This window comes from Prunus avium, chromosome 2 (assembly GCF_965620075.1).
Source record: "Prunus avium chromosome 2, drPruAviu1.hap1.1, whole genome shotgun sequence".
NCBI classification, from domain to species: Eukaryota; Viridiplantae; Streptophyta; class Magnoliopsida; order Rosales; family Rosaceae; genus Prunus; species Prunus avium.
This window is the reverse complement of record NC_142285.1, coordinates 25,791,319-25,810,280: the sequence shown is the minus strand read 5'-3', so window position 1 is coordinate 25,810,280 and position 18,962 is coordinate 25,791,319. Positions and strand designations below refer to the sequence as shown.

Here is an 18,962-nt window from a genome sequence, read left to right as displayed (position 1 = left end):
GAGAGAGAGCATCTGCCATTTATGAGGGTGGGAGGTTATGGCCACGACGAGGGGTGAGAGGTGATGGCTGCGACGAGGGGTGTGGTGGGGTGGGAGGTGTTGGCTGCGACTAGGTGAGGAGCGAGAAGGAAGTCGGGAGCGATAAGAAGAGGAGCGGATTAACTAGTCCCCCCTTCACACACGGGACTCAGGAAGCACACCTAATGAGGTGTTTTTGGTGGGCCCAGGATTGTTAATTCCATTTAACACTAGAACCATGTCACAACAAACATGGGATAAAAAGTTAGTGTAAGCCAGTCCAAGCCTAGAAGGTGTACCAAACAAGCCCTTAAGGTGCAAGTAAATGTCTTTATTCTTTTACTTTCATTTATTTTTATATTACTACATTTACTTAAGTTTACAATTTAAATAAGGAAGTGCCCCCCATTTGGATTCAAATAAAAATACTAGAAAATCAAATTCCCACCAAATCAAAATATGAAAAATCGGTTTTAGTGCAAAATACGATTTAGGCTAAAAATGATGGCTCATTAAGTCAATATATACTTCATACTAAAATCTCATAAAATCAAGTTTTCTTATTTGATGTGTAAGGAATAAAAGCCGCCAAAAATTATCTTGAGAAAATGATTATTCTGAAAAACCATTTTTCATACTTAGTCAATATTGCACCTCCGCTAAAAAATTTCTAGATCCGCCAGTGGTTTTGGTCTGAGTTTATTTTGTCTATTTATGGTCTGAAAAGTCATAACAGTGACGATTAAATAGGGACCTGAAACCAAACATTTTACAGTGCCTCACCCAAGTGTGGTATGGGTTTTCGCTATATGAAGAAACAACTACGTACAATTTCCAGGGAGAGGTTTGAGATCCTAAAGCGACAATGTATGCTTATTTAATTTACTGTGTGAAAATGCGTTGTTCTTTAACATTAGAGTCAAATGACGTTTTCTCCTCAGATTATATATGTAGATATTATCAATTCCCCCTTCCCCCTCCCTCTTCAGAACTCTATAAAACTGGTCAATCTACCCTCATAGTCAGAGTCTTGGCAATTCCAATTAATAAGATGCCGTCAAATAAAGTCAAGTGTTGAACACATGAGTCACTTTTAAGGGCCTCTTTGTCATTTCACGCCTCATTTTAGTAAGTCACGTTCTCAACACTTGACTTTCTTTTGACGACATTTAAGGGAACTTTTTGTAAAGAATATGGCATGATATGACCAAGAGGCCCTCAAAAGGTTCAACACGTGATTTTATTTGATGGTATCTTGGATAAAATTGCGAGAGATATGATGGTGAGAGTAGATTGACCAGTTTTGTATAATGCGGGGGTGGAAATAGGTTGAACAAAATATCTTTGGACTGGCCCAAGCGATTTCAATTTCAGACTCTCTTGTTATTTGGCTTGATGCTCTTGATTTTGTAAACTTTGCCATTTGATTTTGCATTTTCTTGCACAGCTTCTCCAATTCCATGATCTTCCATTGCATACCTTGCAAATGTGCTCTAAGTTTCTCATTGTCAGCCGAGAGATCAAATTTATCGGCATAAACCACATGTTGTTCATTGGCATCAAATTTCCTTCCCCTATTTCTAACCTCATTACACCAACGACAAAGCATAAACAGCCTCATATAAATAATCTTTAAAAGAGACTCAATATTTTTTTTGGTCGAAAGAAACTCGATGGTTTAAGAGTGCCGATCAAACCCACAAAACAAAACACAAATTCTTGAGAAAACAAAGTAGTTCTTCTTGCATATTTAGCTGTGACAGTAATCCGACTGAAAAGGAGTCCTTTTCTCTTCAACTCTCAAGAGTCTTTAAGGAAAAGGGGTCCAGTACTTGAACCCAAGGAATATATGCTCACCACCCATCTCAACATTTGACACACGTGTCCATAAATCAAAGTAAAAAGTTAATCATGTTAATGCTTATGAACACGTGTGAAGTATTAAAAAGGGTGGTGAAGATACACTTTGGGTTAAAGTGGTGAGCAAAAAAATTTCCCTATCTAAAAGGCTCCGAATTTTCATTTCTAGAAATTGAAAGAAGATACATACGGTTTCCACTATTTTTTACATGTTAGCAAATAAGCGATACGTTTTGGCATCAAGAACTATTTGTCGAACAGATGCCACTGCCCCTACCCCGACTAACAAGAAGGAAACTCCTGCTATCAATGTGTTCACCCAAAAAATAAGGCTCTGTTTGGAGGGTTTGAAAGTTACGTTGTAGAAAATCATTGGCAAAATGAAGTCCAGAGGAATGCATCCAAATGCCCCAAACAAGGCCATGATATCTCCAAAGAAAGGCAACATTGCAGCAAATGTTGTAGCTACCACCACGGACAGTGACCGGAGAATCAATCTCGGCACAACATTACGGGTGGAAAATTGAGGCATCTTTGGGTCTGCAAATTTTTTCTCAAACACTTCATTTGTTGGCTGCAAGTAAACCTACAGATAGACAGACTCATGTTAGTCTTGTGGAATAAGATGCATGGAGCTTCTAAATGCACTCAAGCATTTGATCAGTGCACCCATCACCCACAAATATATCCAAACTTCCAATTATACTCATAAGTGTGAAGGAAGATTTGAACTTGGGTGTACGGAACGAACTTACTGCCCTAACCAACTGACCTAACCCATGTGTAATATGCCTTTTTTATTGGTTTTAAGATGCATGTATGTTAAGGCACTAAACTTTAGGTTGGTTAGCGTTTGGGTTTCTTGTAGGCTTGAAAGTCCACCCCAGAAAAGTCCATTTTAAAATTAATTTTTTATAATTGGGAAAAGTAATTAGTAAGGTTATTTTGGGCTTTTGGATCAGAAATGTTGAAGCTAGCTTTTCTGTTTGTCTTACCACTGTGACAGCAGAAACTTGCAAAAGAGTGAAGACATTTGTCATGAGCAAGAACCAGGTAGGCAGTAAAGGCTTCTCATCACCCATAAAATTAGAAAGAACTGTTCCCATTGCTTGATTGCCAAACGCCCAGTACCCAGAGATTGCCACACTGAAATATGTTGTCACTATCACACTATAGCAAACACATAGGCCTTTGAACATCTTGCCTTTTACCGGAGGAGCTAAAGTCGCCTGCAAGTTTGATACATCTTAGCCCATTGAATTCAAATATAGAAATCTTAGCTCATTATCTTTCAAATACAGAAATAATTGATTGTCGTTATGGCAATATTGTTTTCTTGGAAAACAATCTAATCTACTCTATTATCAAACTGTTATTCTAGCCCATATATACGCAAGAGTGCACAAGCGCTAACTAGTAAGTTCATATGCCGCTAGTTACTCATTTGGGACTACTCCACAATGAAAATTCATAATCCTAACATTTCAATTTTTAGTACTTCATTCAATGGTCACCCTTGTGAAATTTCATCCAAATGAAAGATATCGATCGTTCAACCACTTGATTATTAATCGCGATTATTTACTTGGTTATCGAAAACAGTGTGTTCGCTTATTTATTTAGTTACACTTAGATAATTAAATATTTTTTTATTTGAGTAAATTTTTGGGTAGATGATCTATCAATGATCACCTAATTAAAAAGTGAAAATGATTCAGATCATAAAATAAACTGTGGTGTGGGCTAAAACTTGTGAATATGGCCGTATTAACATGATAAATAATTTTTGTACACTACCTCATGATCACACGACCAATCTCACAAATTTTTCTTAATTGGTTGACAAGAAAACATTTTTCTAGTTTCAAGCAACAATTTAAGCAAGTAAATGAATGAAAAATAGGTCAAATACCTGTATTTCAGGAATTATTCCACTTGCATATGTGGTAGCGATGATTGAAATGGCATTGAAGATACCAAAATTGCGGTCTTTTGCACTTCCTTTCACTGTATAGTCCCTTACAGGAGCCTTATTAGAATGTCCTGCAAAAGAAAAAAAAAAAGTGTATATTTTCTTGAAAATTAGTTTTCACTTTTCTGAAAACAGAAAACGAAAAATTATTACCAAACATGTTTTCAGCTTTTAGAAAAGATGATAAGAAAAATTGAAAATGAAATGGTTATCAAATATGCCCTCATAATACCAATGTATATGGAACCAGCCGTGACGCAAGCGCTGAATGCAAGGCAAAGGATAAGAGAGACAAGGTTTATGTGTCTTAGGGAGTGGAAGGATGGCATTTGAGCCAAAACTATTGTCACGCCTCCAAACATAGTTATAAATTGGTAGAGCTCCATTTTCCCATCTGGGTTGGAAAGCAGGTAAATAAACTGCCAAAGAAACCCAAGAAAAGACAATTATATATTAAGTTTATACATAAATCTACCAAGTTCACTACCATAAAGTAGATGTGTAAACTAGAAGTGTTCATGTTTAGTGAGCTGTTTTGTTTAAACTAGAAGTGTAAAATTGGTCACGCTTTGTCGACACAACGTATACAAATTAGGCGTTTTCTAGTAGCGTGACAGTGGAAATAGAGTAATTTTTCGGTGAGATGATAACACTGTCATTTCACAAATAACTTTGTTTTTTTGCCCAAAATAAATAATTAGTTGATAAACATGATGTATATACTAAAAAATGTACCAAAGTGTACTAATGACAAATCTGGGGGACACACTAACCTTAAGGCTCTGCCCTCCAAGTAGAGTGCAAGCAATAACAGCACCATAACATATCCAAAATTGCGAAGGACCAACAAAATATTTGCCCCATCCAGGACCTAGCAACACATGAAATTAACCAAATGCATAAATATATATATATATAGTCTCATTTTATGGAGGGATTCCTCAAATAGACATTATGTGGGATCCACTATGAATTCCACTTCAACGGTTCAAACCGTTTATGTTTTAAGTCTTCATTCATAGATATCTTTGGAAAAGAAAATAGAAAAATTGGAAACTATTGAGACATCTAGTTGTTATCAACAAAATCATCATACATGATGTTTCAAGAAACACTAAAATGACAACTACACTCACCTAAAATGTCTCTGGCCATGTCTCGAAAGCGAAGCTGACGATGTCCAAGCTTTTCTTGGTGCTCCAGAACCAGAGATAAAAGATTGTAGGAATAGAAAGTGACCAAACCAGCCAAGGCAAGGCATATGAGTCCTCCAACCCAGCCTAGCAAGGTGAGCGCAAAGGGAAGACTTAGAAGCGCGGGAGCCGCTATGGATGTCGTCAAGTGATACCCACAATGCAACCACGACCCTATACCACAAATCAAACCACCCACATACAAAACATTTAGAGACGGAGAAGTAGATAAATACATCTTATAAGCATATCTCTATCTCATATGAGCTTTGAACATTTTCCCAATTTGGATTTTGGTCCGTCAAATCTAAGGAACTAAAGAGCCATTTTTCAAGTTTGGGGACCATTGCTCCTAAAAACTCTATGGTACTGATACTACTGAAAGCTCCGGTAGAAATTAAAAAGAAAATCAAACAGTATCATATCCTATGACATATACTGAGCACTAACCTTCAGATTTGAGGACGAACAAGGCTCCGGCATCAAGCTCTTTTGGAGGGTTGGCAACCACACCGTTTTCCTTGTGAACACTTGCAGTTCCAGATACTTCCATCAAGTTTGGAGCCACCGTTCCCATCTCTCTCTCTCTCTCTCTCTCTCTCTCTCTCTCTCTTCAGTGTATGCAGAGACACATATAAGTATATCCAGTAGTTGGGTGGGTAACTCGCTATACTGATGATGAGAGCATAAGAAAGAGATAGCCATGCCCAAGTCAAGGTCAAACATACACTTTGGACTGTTCAATGCTAAAGTTAAGATAAATAAATAAGAAATGATATATAAAAGCTAGATACACTGTTCAACGACTATTGGAAAGTGTTCTTATTTCAAAAACTGTTTTGGACAAGTCAAGAAAGCCGTCCGCCGACGTCAGATTCTACGAAATACAATTTCGTTATTGTTTTTATGTAGAATACGTGCTTCTTGGTCTCGAAAGTCATAACAGTGACGATTAAATGGGACCAGAAACCACATCATTTTATAGCGACAAGGATTCGCTATAAGAACAAAGAACAACGTACAATTTACATGGAGAAGTTTGAGATCCTAAAGCGACAATGGATTAAGATATCTCTGTTTGGTAGTGCGCATGCTTATTTAATTGGGAGATTCACTATTATACTTAGGGGTGTATTCAATTAAGAGTTTAAAAGAGTTTAGAAGTTTGGGTGTATTCAATTCAGATTTTAAAAGAGTTCGTAAAAGTTTGGGTGTATTCAATTCAGATTTCAATTGATATTAAAAAAATACATCGAAATCTAAGTGTATTCAATGATGACTTTTTAAAAGTCAAACAAAATTTAGCTGTATTCAAAAAGTAATTTATTTTGAAGGAATTAATAAGTTGCCCGATTTTGTTAGAAATTAAAGTGGTAAGTATAAATACAAAAGGCTTTGACAAATCTTATGTGAACCCTAGAAACTTTGAACGTGCTCTACGCTTTCCAGTCCTTGAATGTGTGTGCAAAATTTCTTCTCTTTTTCTACGCTTTCTACGCTTTACAGTGCTTGAATAATTGTTGTTGCTATACATCATCATATATCCAAGCAATTGATGTTGCTTGTATTCAATGCACATCATGTATGAATCGTTGGTGTTTCTTGAATAGTTATTGTTGCCATCATCAAATATCAATGAACAGTACATCATCATCATATTTATTGCTGTGCATGTACTTTTTCTACGATTTTTCTACTTTTCATTCTTTTCATTTTTTTTTTTTGGTTCCTGTTTTTTTTTTCTTGAATAGTTTTTTGGTTGCTGTTTTTTTTTTTTCTGTACTTTTTCTACATCATCCTTTTTCTTTGGTTGCTGTTCATCAAATATCGATAGCCTTCTTCATCTACAATCATCATTTTCTTTATTCTGTGTTAAGTTTAAGGTTCAAACTAAGTTGTTGGTTTAATCTTCTGGTTTTTCTGTCAAGTTTCCTTTACTCACTAGTCATCGAGTTGTCTAGCTGTCAGATAGGCTCATTAGCCGTTGCCCGTTAAGCTAAGGCGTTGAGAGACCTAGGCAGGGACTAGCAACCTTGAATTAGGAGGAGAACAGAAGGAAAGCATAAAATCCAGAATTTTAAAATGGCAAGCCTTAGGAGAATATTGTCTATCCGTTCTTCTGGAGAAGCAAGCTCTAGTAACAGTCCTAGCCATAGAACCCTACGAGTTAAAAACTCTCAAGAAATAATCATGCGGGACGTAGAAAAGGAGTTGTGCAACTGGGATATACCCAGAGTACCCATCACTGATATATACTATAAAGGATCTTTCAAGTTCAGATCTGATTACGCAATAAAAACTGTTGAAAAAACGATATCTGTCATTGATAAAAAAGATAGTTTTCAGCTATTCACCCAGAGTCAAATCGACCAGCATCTGGGGAGAAATTATAACTATTTGCACATAGGATTGGTGCAGGTAGCGGTGAAACCACTTACCAGAACAGGATTGCCCAGTTCAATCTTGCTTTGTGTAAGAGATGGAAGACATAGAAAATTCACGGATTCCTTGTTAGGAATAGTTGAGTCAACCTTAGGGGAAGGTCCGATATACTTTAACTGTTTCCCAAACTTTTCTGTTGCACTTTCCGACGTAAATGTCTTAAAAGCTTTAACATTGAATATTCAAACTCAGGGTTATGATATGGACCCAGGATCCCAAAATCTAGCGATCATTTATAGGGTTTCATATAAGGTTATGAACACTGTCTGTCCCAAAGCTAAAGATTTAGACAGCAAAGGTGAAACTACCTTGTTCCAAACCAACCTTGAAAAATCAAACGTAGCAGTCCCAAAAATGATAAAGTGGAGTGATATAACCCTACCAGAAAAGTGGATTTTGGATGAAATAGTACCAAAGAAGCCCCTTGAAAATCAAGAACCTACTCGGATCTCCCAATTCGCTGATGGAGAGGTAGAAATACAATTCTCCAACGCTAGAAAAACTAGGATTGATCTAGCGCCCTTTGGATCTAACCTAGAACCACATAGGTCGAGTACCTCTAGGATTGATCTAGCACCCTCTAGATCCAACCTAGAACCCCATAGGTCGAGCACCTCCTCTGATGTAGCTTACGATCTAGACCATGACAGAATGATCTTGGCAGGTCTTAGGAGAACCCAGGAACATACACAAAGGCCAGCCTACAGGTTTGAGCAAACCCTTCCAAACCCAGGAATTAGGATAAATCCACCTCAACCCGAGCCTTCCTTCTCGGATGTAGAATTTGAAATAAATATGTTAAAATCCTTTGAAATAGAACACGAAAAGATAAAAAGGAATAATCTGAGTATTGAAAATATTAATAAAAGAATCTGGTTTGAAACAGCCTTTCAGGAGCATAGGCAAAATCATCTCTGGAAAGCCCATACCGCCTTTATGAAAGAAAAGAAATTCAATTGTTTCTTTTTTACGTGGTTAGATTGGTGTGCTCAGAAATATGACATTCCTGAATATAGGAGCCATATAGAGATGATAGGAAGCTCATTCTCGACTTACACTTCCAAAGATGGGAAATTAGTAAAAGCCGTACATCCACCCGAGATGGTAATTAAACAGAAAGATATGATAGCGGCTCCCTACAAAGAAACCACTTTCCTTGATGATAGCGCCAATAATTTTCGCACAGCTAGTAAAGAGGATATAGGCGCAGTTATTCAGCAAAATAATTACACCAACCTGTTTCTGCAGTCTCTAGGAAAACAAGTCACTAGGATTGAAACGTCTGTTTCTGTAAAGGAGCAGAAATCCGACCCCGGTCCCTCAGAAACTAAAAGGATCAAGGAAATGAGTAGTCAGGTGTTCTTCAAACCACCTCCCCCTTTAGATAATAAAAACTTTAAGATGGGAAGAACATTGTCAGAAGATGAAAATTTTGTTGATATCCTGGCAAAGAAATTATCAGAAGTAAAATTGTCAGATAAAGGAAAAGGTCCTCAAGTGTCGGTTCTCACTGAAGGAGAAATAGAAGACCTTGAAACGATGTTTAAGGAAGAACGACCTGAAATTAATAAGTTAACAAATGAAAAGAAATTCACTCAAACTGCTAAAACAAGAAATTACTACCCCAGACCCACTCCAGTAGATTTACAGTTTGAGGAAGATGGAATGTGGAATTCCGCTCAGTATGATGGAAGCTCCATAGTAGAATGGAATATTGATGGTCTAACGGAATATCAGATCATTAATGCAATGAAACATATGATGATGTACGCTACAGCCTCTAAGATAAAAGGAAATGGAGATAAGAGGGTGGCTGAAGCTATCATCGCAGGCTTTGTAGGTCAATTAAAAGGATGGTGGGATTTCCACCTAAGCGACTCAGCAAGAGCCCAAATCTTGAACGCCCAGGTGGCTATTGGTCAGCAGAATGTACAAGACCCAGTAACTGGATTAATCAAAAGTGAAAACATTTACCAGGAAGATGCGGTAAATTCACTAATTTACACAATTACTCTACATTTTGTAGGAACTACAGAATTACAGCACGACAGGTCTAGAGAACTCTTAATGAACCTTAAGTGTCCTACCTTGTCCCATTTTAGGTGGTATAATGACGTGTTTTACTCCAAGGTGTTCACTAGGCAAGACTGTAATGCTGACTTTTGGAAAGAGAAATTTCTTTCAGGATTGCCACTTCTATTCGCTGAAAAGGTTAGGAATAGAATTAAAGAGAAAAATGGTGGTGTCATTCCTTATGGGTCTTACACCTATGGGGAATTGTCCTCTGAAATCTGCGCAGAAGGATTAGCTCTTTGCACAGATATGAAATTAAGAAAACAGCTTGATAAGCAAAAGGCCCTAGGAAAAAAGGAATTAGGTGACTTTTGTGAACAATTTGGTTTTGAACCAATAAAATCATATTCACATAAAACATACAAGAAGGGAAAGAAATTTGGGGGGCGTAAGACTAAAATTACGAGAAATATAAGTCTGAACCTAAGAAGCCATATAGAACTTTCAGAAAAAGGAAATACACAGGAGATACCAGCAAAAAGGCTAGTAAAGGAAAGAAAGGAGCTGTCCCTACATGCTATAAGTGTGGAAAAGTAGGACATTATAAATCTGAGTGCAAAATGAAGGATAAAATCAGTAACCTAAGCATTAGTGAAGACCTTAAGCAACAGCTTTGCCAAATAATGCTTAATTCATCTAGTTCTGAACAAGATAGTGATGACGAACTAGCCCAACTAGAAAATGAAGAATTGTTTGAATCAGATACTGAGACTAGCTCAGGTAGCGAGGAAGAGTGCGCCTGTCAATTTAAAGATCTGAGAATATGTGTCTTAACAAAAGAAGAAAGTCTAATAGTAGACTTAATTGATAAAATAGAAGATCCAGAAAAGAAGAGAGAAGCTTTGGAAAGTTATATCTCGCTAGCTAGAACCGGACCAAATAATCCCCAACCGGCCATAGCTAATGTAAGACAACCAGTTGAAAACTATAGTTTTTAGACTATAGTAAACAGAATGAATGATAAAATTCATAAAAAGGAACCTACGCTCAACGACCTTCAGTGCGAAGTCCATGATGTGAAAGAAGAACTTAGAGAGTTAAAAAATAGGGTTAGAGTTTTAGAACTCTATCGTCCTTTTTCAGAAAAAGATACAGAAGAAAAATCTGAGCAATTAGAATTCGAAAACCTAATGGAAGAATTTCAAGAGAAAATAGAACCTGTAACAAGAGAAACCCTACAGGAAGAACAAGTTAATACTATGAGATTCATTAATAGCATAGATAAGGTAATATCACAAAAATGGTATGCAATGATAACTATTGTTATTAATAAAACCTACAAGTTTACTGTTGAAGGGCTGATAGACACTGGAGCCGATCTTAATTGTATAAATGAAGGTGTTGTACCAACGAGGTATTTTCAGAAAACTACCCAAGTCCTACACACAGCAGTCAATAGTCAAAGGATGGGGATTCAGTTTAAATTATCTAACGCTGCTGTACTTAATCAAGGAATTTGCTTTGAAACCCCTTTTGTCTTGGTGAAAGGATTAAACCAGTCCCTGATATTAGGAACCCCTTTCATTAATATGCTTTATCCTTTCTCTGTTTCTGAAGAGGGAATAAGAACTGAGGTAGAGGGTCAACCTATAGTCTTTAGGTTCTCTCAACCACCCAAGCATAAGTATATTAATGAAATTCAAGAAAAGATAAAGAAGAAAGAAAGTTATCTATATCACCTGAAAGAAGAATTGCAGTACAAAAGAATAGAGGAACAACTGCAAGACAATAGGGTAAAAGAAAAGGTAGAAGAAGTCCAAAAGATGTTTGAAAATCAAGTTTGTGCCGAAATACCCAATGCTTTTTGGAATAGGAAAAAACACATAGTGGAATTGCCGTATGAGCCTGATTTTGATGAAAAGAAAATCCCAACCAAAGCTAGGCCAATTCAAATGAATGCTAGGCTAATGGAAATTTGTAAATCTGAAATTCAAGATTTATTAGGGAAAAAGTTAATTAGGAAAAGCTCATCTCCCTGGAGCTGTTCTGCCTTCTATGTAGAAAACGCAGCAGAATTAGAAAGAGGGGTACCTAGATTGGTGATAAACTACAAACCTCTTAATAAATCCTTAAAATGGGTTAGATATCCAATTCCTAATAAAAAGGACCTTTTGGATAGATTGAATAAGGCAGTAATTTTTTCTAAATTTGATATGAAATCGGGATATTGGCAAATTCAAATTGCGGAAAAAGACAGGTACAAAACAGCCTTTAATGTCCCCTTCGGACATTACGAATGGAATGTTTTACCGTTTGGTCTAAAAAATGCTCCCTCTGAGTTTCAAAATATTATGAATGATATATTTAATCCTTACACAGCTTTCACCATTGTTTATATTGATGATGTTTTGGTTTATTCTAATTCTTTAGAACAACACTTTAAACATCTGAATATCTTTTTGAGAGTTGTGAAGCATGCAGGATTAGTGGTTTCGGCAAAGAAAATGAAATTATTTTCTTCAAAGATTCGTTTTTTGGGACACAATATTAATAAGGGACTGATAGTTCCTATTGATCGAGCAATATCCTTTGCTGAAAAATTCCCTGATGAGATAAGGGACAAGCAACAGTTACAAAGGTTCTTAGGAAGTCTTAATTATATAAAAGATTTTTATAAAGATTTGGCTCAAGATTCAAAATTGTTATACCAAAGGTTGAAAAAGAACCCAACTCCCTGGTTAGAAGAACACACTAAAGCGGTAAGAAGGTTGAAAATTAAAGTCAAAGAACTTCCTTGCTTAGCCTTAGCCAACCCCGAAGCCTTTAAAATAGTAGAAACAGATGCTTCAGAAATCGGGTATGGAGGAATCCTAAAACAGAAGGTCAATAATTCAGAACAACTGGTTAGATTCACTTCTGGAGTTTGGAAACCGGCTCAAAAGAATTATTCTACTGTTAAGAAAGAAATGCTAGCCATAGTCCATGCTGTTTCTAAATTCGAGAGTGATCTTTTAAATAAAAAATTCCTGATAAGAGTGGATTGCAAGGCTGCAAAAGACATTCTGTTTAAAGATGTAAAAAATTTAGCATCAAAACAAATTTTCGCAAGATGGCAAGGAATACTATCTGCTTTCGATTTTGATATTGAATTTATTAAAGGTGAAACTAATGCGCTCCCTGATTTCTTAACTCGAGAATTTTTGCAGGGTGCGAACCAGGAGTTCCGGACAAATGACTCCAAGTAGGAGCTCTTCAGGAGCTCTTGCTAGGTCTTCCCCGACTGATCCAAAGCCCTTGATGACTTCTTCTCCATATAATAAGGGTAAGGAGAAGCAGATTGCTGAAAATCCATTCCGTGAGTATATGAATATGTCTGTAGCAATTATTGAAATGAATGATCTGGACAAACATCCGAATTTTCTAGCTGAAAAATATTTAAGGGATAACCTTCCTCCCTTAAATAAGCCCCGTCTATTCTATGAAACTCTCCTAATTGAAACTAAATCTGTTAATATAGTTCATCGTCATAGAGGTGAAAATACCAACACAATAGCCTTTTCCAAAATCCAAATTCTAAATGTTATTTCCTTGGAAGAATGGGGTCCTAGCCCTAAAAGGGCTAAAAGATTTATCCATCCTGAAATTAGGCCATATTCATATAATTTCTGGGATTATAAAAAAGCATGGGAATATGTCTTATGTTTTCAAAATCAAAACTATTCTCATACTTGGTTCATCCAATTTAAGCTTCGGGTTCTGAAAGAACTCCCAAATTGGTTCAAGAGCTTTTTCCTTATCTGGGGTCCTACTATGGAATACCTTCCTCCTGAAATTAAGGAGTCTTTTCAAATGAAATTTTGTAAATGGAATAAGAATCATCCTGATCAAAGGACTTTGTTCATGTGGTTCATGATAATGTATGAGCTACCTTGGATATTAAAATGGGAATATGTCATCTCGGAAGACATTGATGAAGAATGGACCTATATTCCTAACTTAGTCCGAAGCATCTTAATTCGTTGGTGGGACAAATTCACAAGAGACCACTTAGTTCCTGTCAAGATTACCCCAGCAATTATTCCCTCCTTTGATCTTGTTGCTGCTCAGCCTTTGGTCACTTCTTCTGCCAGTCTAAGTGTTTCGCAAAGGCTACAGATGCTGATAGATCAGCCAGGCTCTTCTTCATCAAAAGAAGATTTGAAAAAGAAAGTCCTCGAGATCCTGGATTTAGATGACGAGTCGATGGCATCAGCTTCCGCCACTCAACCTGAAGATGAGGTGGACCCTTTTGCTAATGAAGACATGCTTGACCACTTTCATCCAGATCTCCATTCGGATCTTTATGGTGGGCCCAAGTAATATTATGTCTGATAAGAAGACAATTTGTGTTTACTGTAATTTGTGATAAAGCTTTTTACTTTTACGTTTTTCTGGTAAAAGCAAGACGTTCCTGCTTTTACTCTGTTTTATTTGCCTTTTGTAAGAGTCTGCCTTTTTCCTTTTTTGGCCGTTTGCGTGAATGTTCGGACAGAATCATTAAAGTGAAGATGCCGCTCTACTGTAGACTGCTTTGTGATCTTCTGCCTCTAATTGACACGTCAACAGCCATGAGGCTTTAAATGAAGGGCTTCTCCTCCTTTGCGAAGCACCGAAAAAGATCGCCTCTCAAGCAGAAAATAAACTTTGTGTTTTGTGTGTTTTGGAGTGTTTTTGAGTGTTTTCAAGTGCTGCTTCTGCGAAGCTTCTGTTAAGCACTACTGCTTTCCCTGCTTCTATGTAAGTTTGTTGAATATTAATGATACTACGTTTGATATCGTATTTAATTTCTCTATATTATTATCCTTGGTTTTGGCTTTGTATGTTTGAATTCCTCATAATAATTATGTTTATTCTCTACGTCTCTACACTACCTTCCGCTCGAAAGCTAAAAATTGATTGAGAAAAATTTTGCTCTTAAGAGTCTGGGCCAGTACCTGGTATATATATATATATATATATCTAGTCCATGCCAAAAGGAAAAAAATTATCTTCATATATTTATTTTTTCTTATGAACTAATTAAAGATTGCATGTATTATCTAGTAACATTATAAATGCAACAAGGAAAAGGAAAAACACCTTATAACCCAAAAAAAAAATCTAGAAAATCTATTTTCTTTGGATGCCCTTTTCTTATTTGGTTGTAAAGGTACTTTTCTCTTTTGAAAATCTAGAAAAACGATAAACAAACCAAATATAAAAAAAAAATAAAAAAAAAATATTTAGAACTCTAATCAACTCTTTTAAAATCTACGACAAAACTCTAACAAACACCATCAAAATCAATCTAGGAATTCAATCAAACTCTATGTGGAGTTGATAGAAATCAATTGAACTACATTTAACTCTATAAACTTTATAACTCCATTCAACTCTTTTAAAATCTTAATTGAATACACATATAGGAGCTCAAATTATAAAAAAAAATCCCATATGAAATGGACTTTAGAAACACACTCAAAGCCCATTTACAATAGAATAAAAAGGATTTTAACTTCTTTTAAATTACAAAACTACCATTGATTTTTTAAAACAAACCCAACCCCAAAACCTCATAAAAAAATCCAAAACACTCAATAGGGCATCAAAGGAATTTAATAATTAAAATTAAATTCAATATGGCCAGATGTCATTATTTGGGTGTTTTTTTGGGTTTGTTTATAGAAATTAAATGGTGTATGGTTTATTTATAGTTTTAGTACTAAGAATGGATATATGACTAAATATCTCTATTTAATTTATTGTCAGAAAATGAGTTTTTGTTTAACATTAGAGTCAAATGATATTTTCTCCTCAGATTATATGTAGATATTTCCCACTCTCATTTTCTCCACTTACACTCCCTTTTGCTTTTTAATATGTTTTAATCAATTTTGTTTTTTTATCTTATCTTTCCTATTATATCCTTACCCTAGATTAACGTTTTGATAACTAAAATAAAGAAAAGTTAAACGAAAAAAATTAAAAATTATAAACGAAGTTAGAGCGTGAATCCAAAGAAGTTGTCACTTTAGCCATCTCTCATCTTCTTGTTCAGTTCAGCCACAGACCCTTGTTGTTGTTGAAGACCATTGCAATACTCCAGGAACCTTGTAGCCACTGAAGAACCTTGTTTCCAACTTTGACCTTCACTCGGTTTTGCCCACCTATTGGGCACATAATCCGCCTTCAACCTCACACAGTCTGCAATCCCTTATATCAATCCACCTAGAGCTTGACGCGATTTCCATGACACTGCCATTTATGTGTCATCTCATGGTAAAGTACCCCATTGAAATATGTTTTGACGTCACCCTTTATGCCCTGGATACAAGCTATCAATGAACTAATAGCAGTGTTTCTTACTAAGATCTTACGCTTAATAGGCTTTTTTCCAGGTAGTAGTGGAACTTTGGGTTGCCATATAAGAATGAGAAATTTTTTGAGAGTTTATCATGTTTTGTTTTTGTTTTTGAGTTAGTTTATGTGTTGGGTATTAGGCAGTGACGTAGCCACTATGGGGCTTTGTTAGCCACGGAAATGGCTGCTGGTGCGACCCCTTGGAGGCACCTACTGTAATTCTGTACTAGACTTTTATATCTCAACACTAACCTTAGTCAAACATCTTGGCTTCTAAGAGGATCTTCTTCTCTATGCAACACTGTAAAGCTATTTCTCTGGATGGGGTGAGAGCTGTATTGAGCATGTGTTGTTGCTAGAGAAGGGACCTCTTTATATAGATGCATTACTCGAAAGCCTTGCCCATCAAGGAGCTGTTCACAGTTACCTTTAGTTTGCTGCTTGTCCAACCACTTTTTGTACTTTCTGCATTCTTTCTTCATGTGCCTTGGTTTCTTGCAGAAAAAACATTTCATCCCAGTCAATGGTTTCAGATACTTTTCAGTGTTGCCACTTTTTCCTTTTCCAATCATGGCATTGTTCCTATTTTCCTTATTCTCCTTGGTCTGAACCAAGTTCACCATTTTTGCTCCTCTTTCCCTTATGATGTTGTGTTCCTGATGAACACAGATGGTGATCGAATCATTCAATGTCTAGCATTCCTTCTGAGCAATATAGGTTTCTTTAAGGGACTTGAAATCCTTTGGTAATGAATTCAAAGCAAAGTGCACCATCATATCCTCATCAACTGTCATCTCCAGTTCCTGCAATTTTGTTCCTATGTCAATCAGATTCAGAATGTGAACCCTCACACAGCCTTGTCCATCATACTTCATGTCTATCAACCTGTTCAGCAAAGTGCTTTTGACTGCTTTCTCTGATTCCTTAAACCTCTGTGCAATTGCCTCATAGTATTTTGTTGCGTCGATACAGCTCCACCAAAATGGATTAAGCTGCATCCTCAACTTGTGATACTCGCAAGTGCACGAACCGTTGGTAGTATAGCATATGTAAGTGCGAGGTCGATTCCACAGGGATTGGTGATTGAATGATCCAATTTAGTTTCCCTACACAAAATAGAAACAAAAACAAAGAACATAAAACAAGGAAGAAAGAAATAAGTAACTCAAGCAAATAAGTTCCCAAGTTCAAATTAGATTAACGGATTGATTCTAGCTAATGTATGATTAAGCCATGGTGTGTGGTCATAACCTTGTGTTCCTAATTCCCTAATTTGATCATTTGTTGTCTAACCTAAAATTAAGCATTAGGAACCCATTAAGCATAGAAGAACATTTTAAACAACCAAGCATGTATCTAATCCCTGTTGTCGAATGTCCATACATACTCTTCCTATTCATAGTTCAATTCGAATTAAAGCATGGTGTATACTCTTAATTCAAACCAAGATAGCTAACATGCAAGCCTAAATGGTGATCAATCATTCAAACTAGCATATTAACTTATAAGCATAATGAATAAGAACAAAAACCATAATTGAAACTTGGAAACTAATTCAACTTGAAAACTTAAGAAAAGAATTTACATAACAAAGAAAAATAAATTACAACTAAGAAAACATTAAGGAAACTAAGAGAACTTTGAGGAAGAAAGGAAGTGTTTGAGAACTTTGAGGAGGGAGAAGAAAGTGTTTGGGAACTTTAGAGAATTTTGGAAGAACATGTGTTTGAGAGCTTTGAGGATTTTGGAAGGGAATGTGTTTAAGACATGGGGAATTTGGAAGAGACTGTTTGAGAACTTGGAGGATTTGGAGAAGAAAGTAGAGAGGTGTTTTGAGAGCTTTGTGGATTTTGGAAGAGAGTGTTTAGGAACTTTGAGAATTTGGAAGAGAGTGGTTGAGAACTTGGAGGATGTTTGTGAACTTGGAGAATTTGAGAACTTAGGGAAGGAAGAGAAATGTGTTTGTGAAGTGTTTGAGACATGGAGACTTTTGGAAGAGAAGGGAAGTAGAGAGATGTTTGAGAACTTTGAGGATTTTGGAAGAACATGTGTTTGAAAGCTTTAGAGAATTTGATGAAGGAAATGGGAGAAGTGTTTGGGAAGTGTTTGGAGAAGAGAGTATTTGAAGAATTTAGAAGAAGAGAAAGGAAAAGTGTTTGATATTTAGTACAAAGAAAATTTAATAGAATGATCTTATTACAACAATTGAGAACTACAAAGGGAAACTAAGAGAATTTGAGGGAGAGAAGGGAAGGGAGCTCTAGAGAAGTGCTTGAGAGCTCCCCCCCTTGGGGTGTGTTTACAAGCTTGGGAAACCTCACTATATATAGGCCTAAGGAAGCTGAAAATCTGAATTAAGTATGGCTAATGCATACAACACTTGTTTTATAAAATCTGAAATGGTTGATGCACTTCACTAATGCATACAACACTTCCATTATAAAATCTGAAATGGTTGATGCACTTCACTAATAAATCCCACCAGCAGCCCTAGCTCATCTTCATGTCACCATGACCAAGCTTCCAACCAGAAATAATAGCTCATCCTGAGGTCAGCATGACTAGCAACTTCAAGGGCTTACGAATTGGGCTTCCCTTAAGCAAATTAAGACTTTAAGCACTCAAACTTGAAGTTCAGAATGTCTTCTTTCCATCCATATATCATTTGGGCCAATCCAAGGTCGGAGGAGGAAGTTAAGGCCAAAACAAATTGCTAACTCATTTTGCGCGCTGATAAAATCCATCCTGAGCATGGCTCTGTGTTTGCTAGGTAACAGACTCCACAATTATCCAATGGGGCTGAATTTCGGATATGTTATAGTATACACCCATTGGAACAACTTGCATGAAGAATGTGGCCTCATCCGAGCTATGTAGATTGCTGAAACAAAGCTTGCAATATGACCTACGAAACTGGGCTGGCAGGGGACTGTAGCCAAAATTGAGTTTGTCTTTAAGCTCTTCATCCATTCATCCAAATTAGGCCGTAACATGCATGGATTGCATCATTTACTATCCAAAGCCCTCATTATTACCTAAAGCTCAATGAACTGAAAGATAAACACAAAAAGGATTAAAAGCACAAG

At 36.4% G+C, this 18,962-nt stretch overlaps 1 protein-coding gene and 1 pseudogene across 1 annotated transcript; both read right to left on the bottom strand.

The window, feature by feature from the left end:
* Window positions 1–2,016: 2,016 nt before the first annotated feature.
* On the bottom strand, window positions 2,017–5,721 carry LOC110763274 (GABA transporter 1). Its single transcript, XM_021966026.2, has 7 exons — window positions 5,494–5,721; window positions 4,987–5,217; window positions 4,624–4,721; window positions 4,083–4,269; window positions 3,791–3,921; window positions 2,874–3,107; window positions 2,017–2,464 (listed from the first exon to the last, which is right to left on the bottom strand). Exons 1-7 carry the CDS (start codon window positions 5,618–5,620, stop codon window positions 2,084–2,086), a joined length of 1,389 nt encoding a protein of 462 aa, XP_021821718.2. The 5' UTR covers window positions 5,621–5,721; the 3' UTR covers window positions 2,017–2,083.
* Window positions 5,722–16,133: 10,412 nt separating this feature from the next.
* LOC148296730 (uncharacterized) lies at window positions 16,134–16,751 on the bottom strand (annotated as a pseudogene).
* Window positions 16,752–18,962: the final 2,211 nt, after the last annotated feature.